At 40.2% G+C, this 14,823-nt stretch overlaps 1 protein-coding gene across 4 annotated transcripts in view; it reads right to left on the bottom strand.

The window, feature by feature from the left end:
* Positions 1–14,523, bottom strand: part of kcnq1.1 (potassium voltage-gated channel, KQT-like subfamily, member 1.1) — a 787,687-nt gene extending 773,164 nt beyond the window's left edge. For all 4 annotated transcript variants that reach the window (XM_073049209.1, XM_073049208.1, XM_073049206.1 and 1 more), the window contains exon 1: positions 13,888–14,523. In XM_073049209.1, coding sequence (XP_072905310.1) covers positions 13,888–14,210 — 323 coding nt within the window. In that variant the 5' untranslated portion in view covers positions 14,211–14,523. The remainder of the gene's footprint in view (positions 1–13,887) is intronic.
* Positions 14,524–14,823: the final 300 nt, after the last annotated feature.

Genomic DNA, 14,823 nt, shown 5'->3' on the forward strand with positions numbered 1-14,823 from the left:
CAAATATTAGAAGAGAAGTTGAAAGAATAAAAAATAAGTTATCAGAAACATTCTAACAGGAGGGGGTCATCACTTCCCAGGCTATAGGTTGACTCAATATAGAGCTTAATGACCAAGAGTAAGAAAGACCTCATATAGCCCTCTTTGGAGCAGCACAGTTATCTTAGTCTACTAATAAAAGTTCTCCTCTGTTCAGCCAAGGTGGCATGTAGAGAGTGAGAAACACTGTCCAGAATTGCCAGGATTTTCTGTAGGATCCTTTGTTCTACCACAGTCTCCAGTGTGTCCAGTTGACCCCCATAACAAAGCCAGCCTTTCTAATCAGTTTATTGGGCTTGTTGGCATCACCACTGTTGATGCCATTGCCCCAGCACACCACTGCATAGAAGAATGTACTGGCGATAACAGACTGGTAGAACATGTGAAGGAGAGGCTTGCATTCTCCAAAGGACCTCAGTCTCCTCGGGAAGTAGAGGCGACTCTGGCCCTTCTTGCACACAGCCTCTGTGTTGATGCCCCACTCAATTCTGTCATCCAGGTGCACCCTCCGTTACGTCTAAGTTCTCACCACATCCACGTCTTCACCATCAATAGTAACAGGGAGCAATGCAGGCTTAGTCTTCCTAAAGTCCATCACTGTCTCCTTTGTCTTACCGATGTTGAGCAGCAGATGATTCAGCTTGCATCATTTAACAAAGTCCTCCACCAGGGCCCTGAATTCATCCTCCCATCCTCTCTTTATGCACCCAACTATTGCTGAGTCGTCACAGAATTTCTGCAATTGAGATGACTCAGTGCCATATCTAAAGTCTGAGGTATACAGGGTAAACAGGAAGGGAGCCAATACAATGTCCTGTGGGACATTATAATGCTTATAACCATCAATTGGGTTTGATAGGCTTGGCCAGAAATGAAGTGTACATCACATGAACGATGGAGGATTGGAGGATAATCTGTTACTAGGCTGTTAGTCTAATTTTAATATCAGGGTTTCATTCCAGACAAAGCCACCATGTACTGTGGATAATCAGCTGTGGTACAAGTGAAGGAAATTGCATGAGCAGTCTTGAGATAATAACTTGAAACAATATAAGTATGACCAGATAATGTACTGCTGGGGGAGAATTAAAATGGTGACCACAATACTGAGGATTTCTCAGATAACACCATGGGAGAATATAGTGTTTGCCTTAAACTAATCCTTTCAATTATTTGGCTTATAAACCAATCTGCACATCCCTAATCAATACCTCAGATTTGCAACACTATGACCACTTTGCACTAGAATGGATTTATCCTTGTCCTAATTGTGTTCCTTCTTGTATATTGTTTAAATGCACCTGTGCATGGGACAATAAATTGACCTTTGTCAGAGTCATTACCAAGTGGCACACTTGGTAATGCTGAGCCATAAGATTCTGGAATCATGAGCTATTGTACCTGTGCAATCTTAAGATGGTGTTTATCACTCTCCTAAAAGCCCTGGAACAGTACCACCAAAGAACCTTACTAAAGATTTTGAGGACCTAACAGACATACTAACACCAGCGTACTGGACCAGCAAACACGACCAGCATTTACACCGTGATAAAGCAACACCAACTCCAGTGGATAGGTCATGTCATCCGAATGCCCCACGTCTCCCCAAACAGATCCTTTACTCCCAGCTGAAGGAAGGTCATCAAGTCCTTGTTGGGTAAAGGAAAAGGTTTCAAAGATGACATCAAAATCAGCCTGAGGAAATTCAGCATTACACCTAACAACTGGGAAAACATTGCACTCAATAGATGCACCTGGAGGAAATTTGTTCAAGAGGGAGCAGCATTACATAAGAGCGGACTCTGCCATGCTGCAGAGAACAAGGAGCAGCTGCGTAAGGAGACAATGTATGACGGAAAGACCCAGCCACTGACCACAGCCACCACTTACACACGTCCACACAGCACCAGTCTCTTCAGCCTCCTGAGGACCCAGCTATAGACGCGCCCTTAGGAGAACCTCTTTCTCAACTCGAGTGATTGCACTACTACTACTATCGCTCTCTTTAGGAAGAACTTCTTTGCCTGACATACAGTATGAAATATTAAATCCCCGCTCCATCCAGTCCTATTCCACTCTGAGGAAGCCACTATTTATTCCTAATCTGCTTCCTGTCTGTTACTCAACATGTAATCCCTAATTTTGAGTGTTTAATACTGCATGCCAACCTTTTATCAAAGACTTACTAATAGTCCACCTCAGCCACTGAATGCCCTTTATCTAAACTACCAGCTACAACCTCAAAAAAGCATTAGTCAAGTATCTCAAACACACAAACATTCAAGGTCAAGAATAATAAGGATAGTCACCATCTAATTAATTTTCCATGGTTTGGCAAGCAGAATGGTTGACAGAAGAGGTCTACATATTTTATTCTTTCAAAAAAATGAATTGCAGCAATTTCCAAATATTTACTAAGCTGCATGGCAGACAAACAATCTAACAACATGAAAGCTCTGAAGCTGTCTAGAGATAGACGTTGATATTGACAATGTGGAAGTTAGACCTGGATCTATAAATTGTGCTACCAAAAGGCAGCAGGATTATAGCAGGAGGGGCCATAGTACAGGTTCTTGGGACATTTTTGAATTAATAATCATGTGGAAAATAAATCACATAGGATAAGTAATTTCAACACCTGTTGAAGAATAGATTACTGAGGCAACGTGTTAACAATACAATATCTTAACTTTCCCCAAATAAAATATATTTTGCAGCAAACTGCACAAAGAAAACACACCATTAAATTTTTAAAAAGTGTACCTGACAAGCAATAAATCACTTTGATGTAATATAATAACAGTAACTGCCACTCAGAATTGACTTAGTAATCATTAATCACTTTGGAATATCCTGAGGATATGACTATGAGCCCAATAAATAAATGCAAGCATTTACTTATGCCAAAAAATACAATAACATACCATTTTCCAAACCCTATTATTGAAGGAATTGGTTGAATATGGTGTAGTTCCCAAGATGCTTTAAAACCTCTATATAGTTTCAAAGTATTACAAGTGGGACATAGAAACCAGCTTCAGTTTAATATCCCACATAAGAATTAACTTATCCAATACACTGAACTCTGCCAATGCTGCACTACTGTACTTCTCAAAGCTGTGTGTTGTAATCCTCCATATGTCAGTCATGGTTCATAACAATAAGTTCTCATCAGAGTTGTAATATAAAGGGTTCAAGTCCATATTCCAAAGACTTTAGTAAATAATCTTGCCTGGTAATTCAGTGATGTACAAATGGAGTGCAGGATAATCAAACATGTAATTGAACCAAAGGACCAAATGGCCTCTCATACAACTAGAAAATTTCCTGTTATCCTTTTCTTAAGAGCTGCAGGAAGATTTCCTAGGGTATGTTGCTATTATTTATCCTTCAATGAACATCACTGAAACAGATTCTCTGAAAAACTATTTCAGTAGTGCTTGTAAAGCATGTTCCAACAGCGATGACATTTTGAAGATAATTAATTAGCTATAAATCATTCTGGGATATTCTAAGGTCCTGATTAGTGAGTTACAAATACAATTACTTCATCATGTAGTTCTCCGAATTTTACCAGCAGAAGTCCACATAGTTTATTCTTTCAAAATAAGACTTGGAGGTCTTGCTCTCTTCGGGTCTATTCAGGGACAGTTAGTTTGTTTAAGTACATTACAAAATGTATTAATTCCAGTACTTTCATTAAGTTTAATCCCATTAACATTTTTTTCCTGTGACAAGTGACATCATCTGATTTTTAAAAATACTATAAGTCCATGAGTTATTTTTTCATTACTAAGCATTTTCTCGAAATGAAAGCAGAAAATCCAGAAAATTTAGAGTAAGTCAGGCAGTATCGGCAGAGAGAAACAATTTTACTGAAGTAAAAGGAGGGTCTGGAGGAAGTATAACAATGCTAGATTTTATCTTGACATTTCCCAAAGAAAATATACTTCGTGTCAATATGTACTGTGAAAACACAGCCTAGAACTGAAAAAAAGCATAGAATAGCAGAATCATTTTCTGAAACTCAGTATTAATTGAGTCCAGGTGGCTCTCCCATGTCAGAAAAAAAAAGGAGATATTGAGTGGTATTGGAATTTTATAGTTGGTTGAGAATAAAGGTGCTTGTGGGTGGAACGTGAGTGTTTATTTAATCTGTGCCTGGTCTTCGCACTGTAAATGGGATTGCAATGAGAGCAGTGACTACATAGTGCTGAAATTAAAGAAGTACAGCTGAAGCATTGTTGCATTTGGAAAGGCCCTGATCTGTGTTGGAGTGTGTGGTGAACTACATATACCTGTCTGGACATGCCCCCCCTGCTGACTGCTCCTGTGGCTCCTCCCACAGACCCCGGTATAAAGGCGATTGGAGGCTCTGCTCCCCCCTCAGTCTCCAGGATGTTGTGTGGTGGTCGCTTGCTGCTTGTGCTTTCTTCCAGCCAATAAAAGCCTACCTTAACTCACTTCTCCGAGAGTTATTGATGGTGCATCAGAGTGAAAGGGCAAGCATTAGAACAAGTTACTGGAAGGGAAGGATGGGTTACAGAAATCACTGTAAACTGGGGCATCCCCAAAGAAATAGTCTCTTCTGAATGCTGGTATGCTTCAAAACTAGTCATCTCAGTCACTCTGTGCGGTGCACTCTCTCCATTTTCTGGGTGAAGGAGTTTCTCTTTGGGTTCATGCAGACTTACAAGCATGCAAAATAGAAGTGGGAGGAGGCCATTTTGCCCATCAAACCTGAAAAACTGTTCAATAAGATCTTGGCCAATCTGACTGTAGCCTAAACTCTGCAAAACTCACCACCCTTGCTAATCAATAATCTATGCCTTAAAAACATTCAAAGACTCTGGTTTGACAGGCTTTACAGAGGTAAAAATATTTCAGCTTATCTCTGTCTTAAGTGGATAACCCTTTCTTTTAAAGCAGAGATCCCAATTTGTAGATTTTACCACAAGAGGCAAACATCCTCTCCAAATCAGCCTTATCAAAACCTCAGAAAATCTTAAGCATTTCTTTCATCCCATTGTACACTTCTAAGCCCTTCTTTAGATGGGATCTCAGCCTATCTAACATTCACAACGTTCACTCACATAACAACATGTCCATTTAATTTATTAGTTCAGCGCATAGCTGAACTGCTTCTAACACATTTACATCTTTAGGAGAGGAGATGAATATTCACAGAGTCTTTGTTATAGAGTTATATAACATGGAAACAGGCCCATCAGGTCATCACATTCACGTTGACCAGTAAATACATATCTACACTCAATGGACACTTTTTTATGTAACATGTGAATGATAAAAATGATGAATCGTGTGAAGGCTCTAACCTCTAACAGAATTTGCCCTGAACATTCTCCACAAAATATGCTCTGGATCAGAGATACCCAACCATTTTTATGCCATGGACCCTTAGCATTAATGGAGGGTTCTGAGGACACCAGGTTGGGAACCCCTAGTCTAGATTGAACAGATAGCACTCCAAACATTGAGAAATGGGAACAGTAACTTATAAAAAGTCTGGCTCATCGAACAATTCAGTCAGTCAAATCGTGATGATGGTCTGTCAGGTATCTTTCCGATTATGGAATCAAGAATAATGGACAATTCTTGTGCAAGCCCCTGCTGTCCAATCTCTTTACTGCCAGCTCAGTCCTCCTACCTGTGCAAAGTGCACAGGAATGGTGCAATGTCATACTAAACACAGTGGGGATGTCACTGGATGGCATACAATGAGCGTTACAAAATTAGAACTCCTTGGTGTAAAAATACACCGTGCATTGGATTCTTCAATTTCTGCATCTTATTTTTAAATAAATACATTCAGTGGCCACTTTATTAGGTGCACCTGGACACCAGCTGGTTAATGCAAATAGCTAATCAGCCAATCATGTGGCAGCACCCCAATGCGTAAAAGGCTGTACACATGCTCAAATGGTCCAGTTGTTCAGACCAAACATCCGAATGGGAAATAAATACAATCTCAGTGACTTTTACTGTGGAATGATTGTTGCCAGACAGGGTTATATGAGTATCTCAGAAACTGCTGATCTCCTGGGATTTTCACGCACAACAGTCTCTAGAGTTTACAGAGAATGGGGAGAGAAACAAAAAGTATCCAGTGAACGGCAGTTCAGGGGATGGAAATGCCTTGTTAACGAGAAAGGTCAGAGAAGATTGGCCAGACTGGTTCAAACTGACTGGAAGGTGACAGTAACTCAAATAAACACGTGTTACAACAGTAGTGTGCAGAAGAGCATCTCTGAATACACAACATGTCAAACCTTGAAGTGTATGGGCTACAGCAGCAGAGGAATTTATTAAATACAGGAGGTACCTCATAAAGTGACCACTACGCGTATCCAGAGGTAGACATACCAATGCACCACATCACTGAAGTATAACCTCCCTACTTCTATATTCAGTTTTCCTCAAAATACAGAAAACGAGTCTATTAGCTTCCTTGGTTACTTGCTCTACCTGAATACTTGCATTTGGAGAGTCATGCATCATCACATTCATACACTGCTGCATCTCTGCAATCTCTCACCACTTAGATAATAGGCTTCTTTTTTTTATTTTTCCTAAAAAGAACAATTATACTGCAGATTTTTTTCAAATTATTTGCCACATTTATGAAATCTTTGACTACCTACTTAACCTATTTCCTTTTGTAATCAAATCTCCTCTTAGAATTTACTTTCTAACATTATCTTTGTGACTTGACTATCTTACGTTGATGATATTTACTTTTGACTTTTGCACAGGAGGAAAACACCTTTTGTAGGCATCAAGGTTTTCGATAATTTTATACCTCAGTCTTTATTGAGAAACATAAGCCCCAATTCTGTTATCACCATTGTAATTGTTTTCTTGCATTTATCCTGTGGCTACTTATGTAGACAATGACAACAGAACTCCACGTAGTCTCTTACAAGGGCTCAATTCACCTTATTGCATTATTGTGACTTTTATCAATTTTATGTATCATTTTCTGAATCCTTCCAGTTCTGTTTTTTAAACAAGTTGCTAACCCCACAAACCTTTCTGCCAAAAGCATGCCCAGAACATAGTTCTTTTGAACACAGGTGTACCTGTATTGATTTTCCTTACTGAAAATCAGCACAGGCACACCTCAAGGATGTGTGCTTAACTCACTGCTCTACTCATGACTGACTATATGGCTGGGCACAGATCAAACGTCATCTATAAATTCACCAGTGATGTTATTGTTCTTATCAGAATCTCAGATGGCGATGCGAAGGCGTATAGGAGTGAGATTAATCAGCTGGTTGAATGGGGGTGCAACATCAACCTTGCCCTCAGTGTCAGCAAGACCAATGGATTGAGTGTAGGCTTCAGGATCAATGGTGGAAAGGGCTAGCAGCTTTAAGTTCCTGAGTGTCAATATCCCCCACACATTGACGCAATCATGAAGGAGGCCTGCTGGCAGCTAAACTGTAACTTCTTTAGCAGTTTGAGGAGATTTGGGCTCTGAGCAAATTTTTTATAGGTATACAGTGGAGGAATTTCTGACCAGCTGCATCACAGACTGATATGGATGCACCAATGCACAGGATTGAAAGAGACTGCAGAAGACTGTAGTCTCACCCAACTCTATCACAACTCTCCCTACTATTGAGAACATCTTCAAAAGGTGGTGCCTCAATCATCATTAAAAGCCCTCACCATCTGGGACATGCCCCCTTCCCATTACTGCAATCAGACAAGAGGTACAGGAGCCTAAAGACACACACTACATTTTAGGAACAGCTTCCCTTCTACAAATAAGATTTTTGAATGGTCCATGAACACTACCTCACTGTTCCTCTTTTGCACTATTTTTTAATAAATTATAACCTTTTAGTTGTATTTTATGTTGCGCTCTACTGCTGCCATGAAACAACAGACTTAACAGCAAATATCAGTGATAATAAACCTGATCCTGATTCTGAAAAGCACAGCACTCGAACAGGACCTTCTGCCGACAAACAAGAGAAAATCTGCAGATGCTAGAAATCCGAGCAACACACACAAAATGCTGGAGGAACTCAACTAGCCAAGCAGCACCTATGGGAAAAAGCACATTTGACATTTCGGGCTGAAACTCTTCCGTAGGACCTTCAGCCCACTGTGTCTGCACAAAGCATCATGCCAATTTAAACGAGGCCCATCTGCCTGGACATACTCCTTATCACTGTTACATACTTGCTCAAGTGTTCGTCTAAGTGCCTCTAACAAACTATCAGATCTGCACCTACCATCTACTTGGCAGCACATTCCCGGCACCTACCACTCCCTGTGAAAAAAATCTTGCCTCCGAATCTCCTTTAAACTTTTACCCTCTCACCTTAAACTATGCCTCTAGAATTTCACACTTCACCCTGAGAAAAAGACACTGACCATAAACCGTAACTACGCCTCTCAAAATCAGGTCCTTCAGAGAAAACAATCCAAGTTTATTTGGTTTCCTCATGTCTAATGCACACCAATCCAGTCAAGATCTTAGATGAAATTAAAAGCTTAGTTCAATGGAAAGAAAGTTATTTACTTTTCTTAACAAGTCTAGTCAAAGATTTGTTTTTTTATTTTGTTTATTTTCACTGACTAATCACCGAAATAGCATTTTCTTAAATGTCTAATTTCAAAGTTGTATTTTTAAAAGAAAATTAAAAGCTTCCTAACATATTCCTACATTCCTTCCAGAATGAGCTGGATGTAAAAGATATTAAAAATGAATAGCAAGTCCTGGTTATGCAATCACTGACGCCAGGCAATCTCTGAAGAGTATTGATAATGGATGGGGGTCACCCATCTTGTAAAGACACTGCCGAGAAGAAGGCAATGGCAAATCATTCCTGTTGAAAAATTTGCCAAAGACAATCAAGGTCAAGACCACGATCGCCCACGTCATACGACAGGACACGTAATGAATGAGTGAAGCATAAGAAAATAACATACGATGATTATGAAGAGATCCGTTATCTGGCTAGACACTTATTTCCCCTATTTAATTATAGTGTGTGGCCATCACTGATAAAGCCACCAATTTATTACTGTATGTTTATGCAGCAGGTTCACATGTTATAGGCTATGGTCAAAGATTGTGTCTGTCATGTGACCTTTTGTCAGAACGGTTCTGATGTCATCAGTTAGAAATGTCAACAGTGCCTCTTTCTCCGCAGGTGCAGCCTGACTTTCTGGTTACTTACAATAGGTTTGAATGCAAGATTGCTGGCAACTCTAATATTTTGCCCTTGAATTTATGTAAAATAGGTAGTGATTAATCAGCAAGTTTAACTCTCATTTCCCCTTGAAAAAAGTTGTAATTAATAGCACTAGCATAAAGGTGAGGAGAGCTTTTGCTTGTGTTAGAGGTTCAAGATCTACACACACTGAAAGTTTACACTGCTCATGATACATCTTTCCCTTTCATTTCCTTGGGCACAGGGATGTTCTGTTTTTTTTGCAATTCTGTGTAGAAGAAAGAAAATTATAGGCCAGTTAGCCTGAGCTCAGTAGTTGGAAAGTTGTTGAAGTCTATTATTAAGGATGAGGTTTTAGGTACTTGGAGGCACATGACGAAACAGGCCAAAATCAGCATGTGGAAATCTTGCTTGATAATCTGTTGGATTTCTTTGAGGAAGTAACTGGCAGGATAGAAAAGGAGATTCAGGGGATGTTGTTTATTGGATTTTCAGAAGGCCTTTGACAAGATGCCTTACATGACGCTTCTTAACAAAATAAGGGCCCGTGGCATTATGGGAAAGGTAATAGAATGAATAGATGATTGGCTCCCAGTGACTAGTCGGTGTTCAGGTCACTTCTTTTAACATTGTCTATCAATGATTTGGATGAAGGAATTGATGGCTTTGTGGCCAGTTTGCATATGATATAAGGATAGGTGGAAGGGCAAGTAGTGGTGAGGAAGGAGGGTGTCTACAGAGGACTGAGGCAGATTGGGGGAATGGGCAAAGAAGTGGCAGGTGGAATATAATACAGCAAAATCTATAGTCATGCATTTTGGTAGAAGGAATAGAAGTGCAGCCTATTTTCTAAATGGGGAGCATATTCAGAGGTGCAAAGGGACTTGGGAGCCCTTGTGCAGGATTTTCTAAAGGTTAACTTGCAGCTGGCATTGGCAGTAAGGAAGCCATATGCAACATTACTATTCATTAACACTAGAAATTCCGCAGATGCTGGAAATCTAAAGCAGCACACACAAAATGTACAGTATGTGTAATAAAATAGCATTCATTTGGTATTTTGAGGGTGGTGAATCTGTGGAATTCATTGCCACAGGTAGTGATGGAGACCAAGTCAATGAATACATTTAAAGCTGAAGTTAATAGGTTCTTAGTCAGGGCATCAAAGGTCACAGAGAGAAGGCAGGAGAATGGGGTTGAGAGGGATAGTAAATTAGCCATGATGGAATGGCACAGTATACCTGATGGGTCGAATGTTCTAATTCTGCTCCTAGGTCTAATGGTCTTAAATAATAAGCTAAGCAATGTCATCCTGAAACACAAGATGCAATAAAGGACCTCCTATTATAAGATCTGTTTTTTTCCTTTCCAGATATCCTATACTCCACTCCAGCCATAAGCAAGAGTACATGTAGCGGACCGACCAACTGCAGGATTTCTCAGAGTACTGCTCTGTAACTGCTGCTGAGAAAACATCACTTTCAACTGAATTAAAGAGGTGAAATCTTTTCTTGGGACAGGTGAATAATCCTCTGTGCAAACAGTAAGACCCAATTAGTTCTTCCACTAGCTTGTGGTTTGGCACATGATGCCACCTCAGTTTGTTATACAGACAAGCTCCTCATTTTCCATATTTTCTTGTTCAAATTTTCATCAGTTTTGTCATTCAACCTGCTTATTTAATGTATCAGTTGCTTTAACGATCTGAAGTTAGCCTCAACAATGGTCAAATGTACAATTCAAAGCATGTCTAAGAGTAAATATGGCACTCTTCTCAACTTGTTGGATATGGGAAAGTTAAGGTCTTTAATCTGGTTATGTCACAGTGTGCACTGGCAGTGATAGAATGCAAGTGCAGAGGAAAGACAGACTCCCTTGTAGAGACAGCAAACAGAGTTTATACATAAGAATTCCAACAGAGACTTTCTCCAAAACTAGTATTTCACAATAAGTGCTAAAGAGCATTTACCTAAATAGTACAGATGACCCAGAAGCACCGAGACTATCAAAATAAAATTAACAAGGTAAAACAATTAACAATACAAATTAAACAACAATTAACCAATTAACTCTAGAAACTAAGGAGCAAAATGCTCTCTGGCTCCCCACACAGGCCCAGAGAGCTTATTACAATTTAAGGTTAGTGATCCAGCACCAAATAATATCAGATAGATTTGATAGCTTGATGCCTGAAATGCTTGGTCCATGAGAATGGGAGGAAACAACAGATTTAACATCTAACATATGGCATAACAGTGGTGTTACAAGTAGCTTCTTGATCTTAAGCAAGATTACCAATACTAAGAAGAGAGACAAAAGAAGAGACTGCAGATTCTGTGATCTGCAGCAACACACAAAGTGCTGGAGGAGCTCAGCTAGTCAGGCAGCATCTATAGAGGGAAATGGACAGCCAAACTTTCGAGTGGTGACCCTTCATCTGAGCTGAATTCACAACATTAACCCTTTCTCACTACCTAGTCACTCCATTAAAATCCGGTGAACAATTATTGAACTGAACCATTAGTATATCTCTCCTCATGGAAGCTGCCTGACCTGCTGAGTATTTCCAGCATCCTTTGTTCTTTCGTTCATCCGTCTTGTTCAGAAAAGTGTTGGGCCTCCATGGATTGTAGATTTCCTTGGCAGGCTGGTTTACCAAGTTTATTAACTTAGAAAGAATGGGACTGTGATATCAATCTCCTTTTCAGGACCCTTTTGCTCACTGTGTGTTGTCTAAGGAATATGTATGTTAATGTGTTATTTGCTAAATCCATGTCATGTTAAACCTTCTTATTGAATAAAGGCTTGCCTTAAAACACGGCAATTTAAGAAGTTCTTCACATAACACTTACACACAGACTTTTCTTTTATTTGTGTTAAATTTTCCTTTACCAGTTACAAGTGTCAGATAATTTAGATTGAAGGGCAACTAACACCAGCAAAATTACTGAACTTGATTTCATTGCATTTATATGAGACAATTGTGTCACCTAAGCTCCTTGACGATTATTAAATTTAAATCCATAAAAAGCTAACACAATGGTTTTGAGTTTACTATATATCAAAGTTTTGCATAGCTAATAGGTTTAAGTGAATGAATTTGCAGTTACAGCACATCATTTATAGTTGAGAATATCAGTGGCGTCTTATAGGAGGTTTCTGCTACTCTTTCTTCAATTTACTCTAAGGGCATAGCCCACAATTACTCTACGTGGACTGACTCTTAGCTGACCAACAACTTCTGTGCAACTGTTCCATGTGGTAGAAAGCTCCACATCCTAAGCACACCAGTGCTGCCAAATTCTTCTTTATTTTAAGCACCATACACTTCTACAATAAATGAATTATCAAACCGACTTTGACTTTTGTACGGGCATCGATCAGAAAAGAAAAATGTCACCGGATTGAAGCGGTGCAGAGTGAAAAGATGGCCTGTTGCGTTCGCTGTTACACACAGCACATTAATAGCTTGGAAGGTCATTAGCTTGCAAGGACAATGCTAAAATGTATTTCGTCACCAGATTTTTTGCCAACGAAGGGCAGTACTTCTTTAAAGATGGACTTTTACCTCCACCCATCACACCCCCCATTAGTAAGAAGAGTAGATCGATAAAACATTTTTCTCTCTTTAATATTTTCGCTTCCCCACCTGGGCCATTACCACAGACCAAGCAAGATTAATGATTCTCACAAGAACAACCTGCCAACAATTGTCTGAAAGGGCACTGGAAATAAATTAAATAACAACATTCAAAATAAAAACTCTTGTCTCCTGTAAGACTCTAAGCTTCTGTGAACTACAATGCAGTGAGAAGATCCAGAAAGAATTCTGAAATTTCTTTCTAAGAGCGCCTTTACTTTCAGAAGTAATGCATTTAAAGGCGTGCCATGCCATTTCCAAATATTACTCATAAAAGAATAATATTTAGAAAGGAAATGCTTTGTGAACACGATTCGATATGATAGGAAGGTCAAAGCAGAAAACAATCGCAGACAATTGGGTCTTTCAGTCAAAAGATTTCCAATCTTATTCAATAAAAAGAATCCGGCCACAACTCTCAGAACGTTCACCGGGGTAAACAAATTACTTCAATCTAATCGTTTATTGATCCCGCAAACCTTTTGCAAGGATATATGTAAATTCATGTAATGTATTTAAAGAATTAACTGGAGTTCTACCGTTCATACCAAAGCTCTCAACCTTTGCTAATAAACAGTCTTGCGGTGGTATCAGTTTTAATATTTGCGTAGGTGATAGCAACATTGTTAGAAAGGGACAATTTTTTTTATAAACGTTGACATCTCAACACCAGATAGATGGAGCTCAACCTCACTAACTAATTGTAGTTACAGTATTTCAAAGACAAAAAAAAAGTCTTAAGGTCATCAGTTCTGATACACCAGAATTCGGCTTCTCGTTAGGAACGGTCAGACACTAAACAATCTCGCTCTCCCGACTTTCTGCTAAGTACACTATAAAAGTCTAAAACTTGAATGAAAAGCAAGAAGAAAATTACTTACAATTCAAAAATCGACGAAGTAAGTAGTGTTAAACTGACATTCTCGTTTTCTGCGAAAGGGCGAGAACGAACAAGTTTGTAAAACAGCGCACTTTTTTTTATAAAGGTGTACTCACACTGTGAAGTGGTAGATGAAACATTTCCAGCCGGTGGGCCGTTCTAAGAAGTTGTATGTTCTGCCTTGGATGTTGACCTTAGAGAAGGGCTTCTGAGTTCTGTACAACGACATCTGGTTCGGTAGGGTGATGGCTTTAGAGGGAATCGGGGGGTCAATGATCACCTCATCGGCTCCTGGGCTGTCTGGAGACTTGTCCGTCGTGCTTTCGAGCTTGCTGCTCCTCTGTAGGTCCTCAGACATCTCCAACATGGTCGGTCTGCAGACCGCTCCGCTCGCCTGGGAAGACGAGCCACTCCATCGAGGTTTGGTTTCGGAGGACATTGGGGTGGGAGGGACGCCCAAGCAGGCGGGTCAGAGCTTCGGGCCGTCAGACCGAGCACAGCTGAAGGGAGGAAAGAGAGGGGAGAAGGATTATGAAGACAGTGGGGACATGTGGCACAGAAGATTCAAAGGGTGGGCATGGATCGCCCACTCAGGAAAGAGGAGAGGCACGATGTGTCAGGGCATGGGCTTTAAGATATCTGGCCGAATAAGGTATCGGCCTTTACGGGGCGGGGAGATTCCTCCCAAGAGTCAGCAATTTTAACTCAAGGACAAGAGTGGTCAGGACATTGAGAGTCTCCAGACCGTAAACAGAGCGGGAAGACGGGATCACAGGTTAGGACAGGTGTTTCTGCAGGGGGCGGGGCTGAGAGTGTGGGAGGCAAGAACAAGGGGGAAAAAAATCACCGCTTGATAAGGTTTAATGTGTGGATGCTGAGGAGATCTGAGAGAACTCGAGCTGAGTAAACAGGGAGTTGGGAATAACAACCTTGCCTGCCCTGCACATGGGGACGCTTGAAATCTCAACAGCGGGCTGCCAGGGATGGATCGCACCGCTTACCTTAGCTCAGAAAACCCAGACATCTGAACCCAGGAGAAATAGTATTAAAAG

Source organism: Hemitrygon akajei, chromosome 6 (genome assembly GCF_048418815.1).
Source record: "Hemitrygon akajei chromosome 6, sHemAka1.3, whole genome shotgun sequence".
Classification (NCBI taxonomy): domain Eukaryota; kingdom Metazoa; phylum Chordata; class Chondrichthyes; order Myliobatiformes; family Dasyatidae; genus Hemitrygon; species Hemitrygon akajei.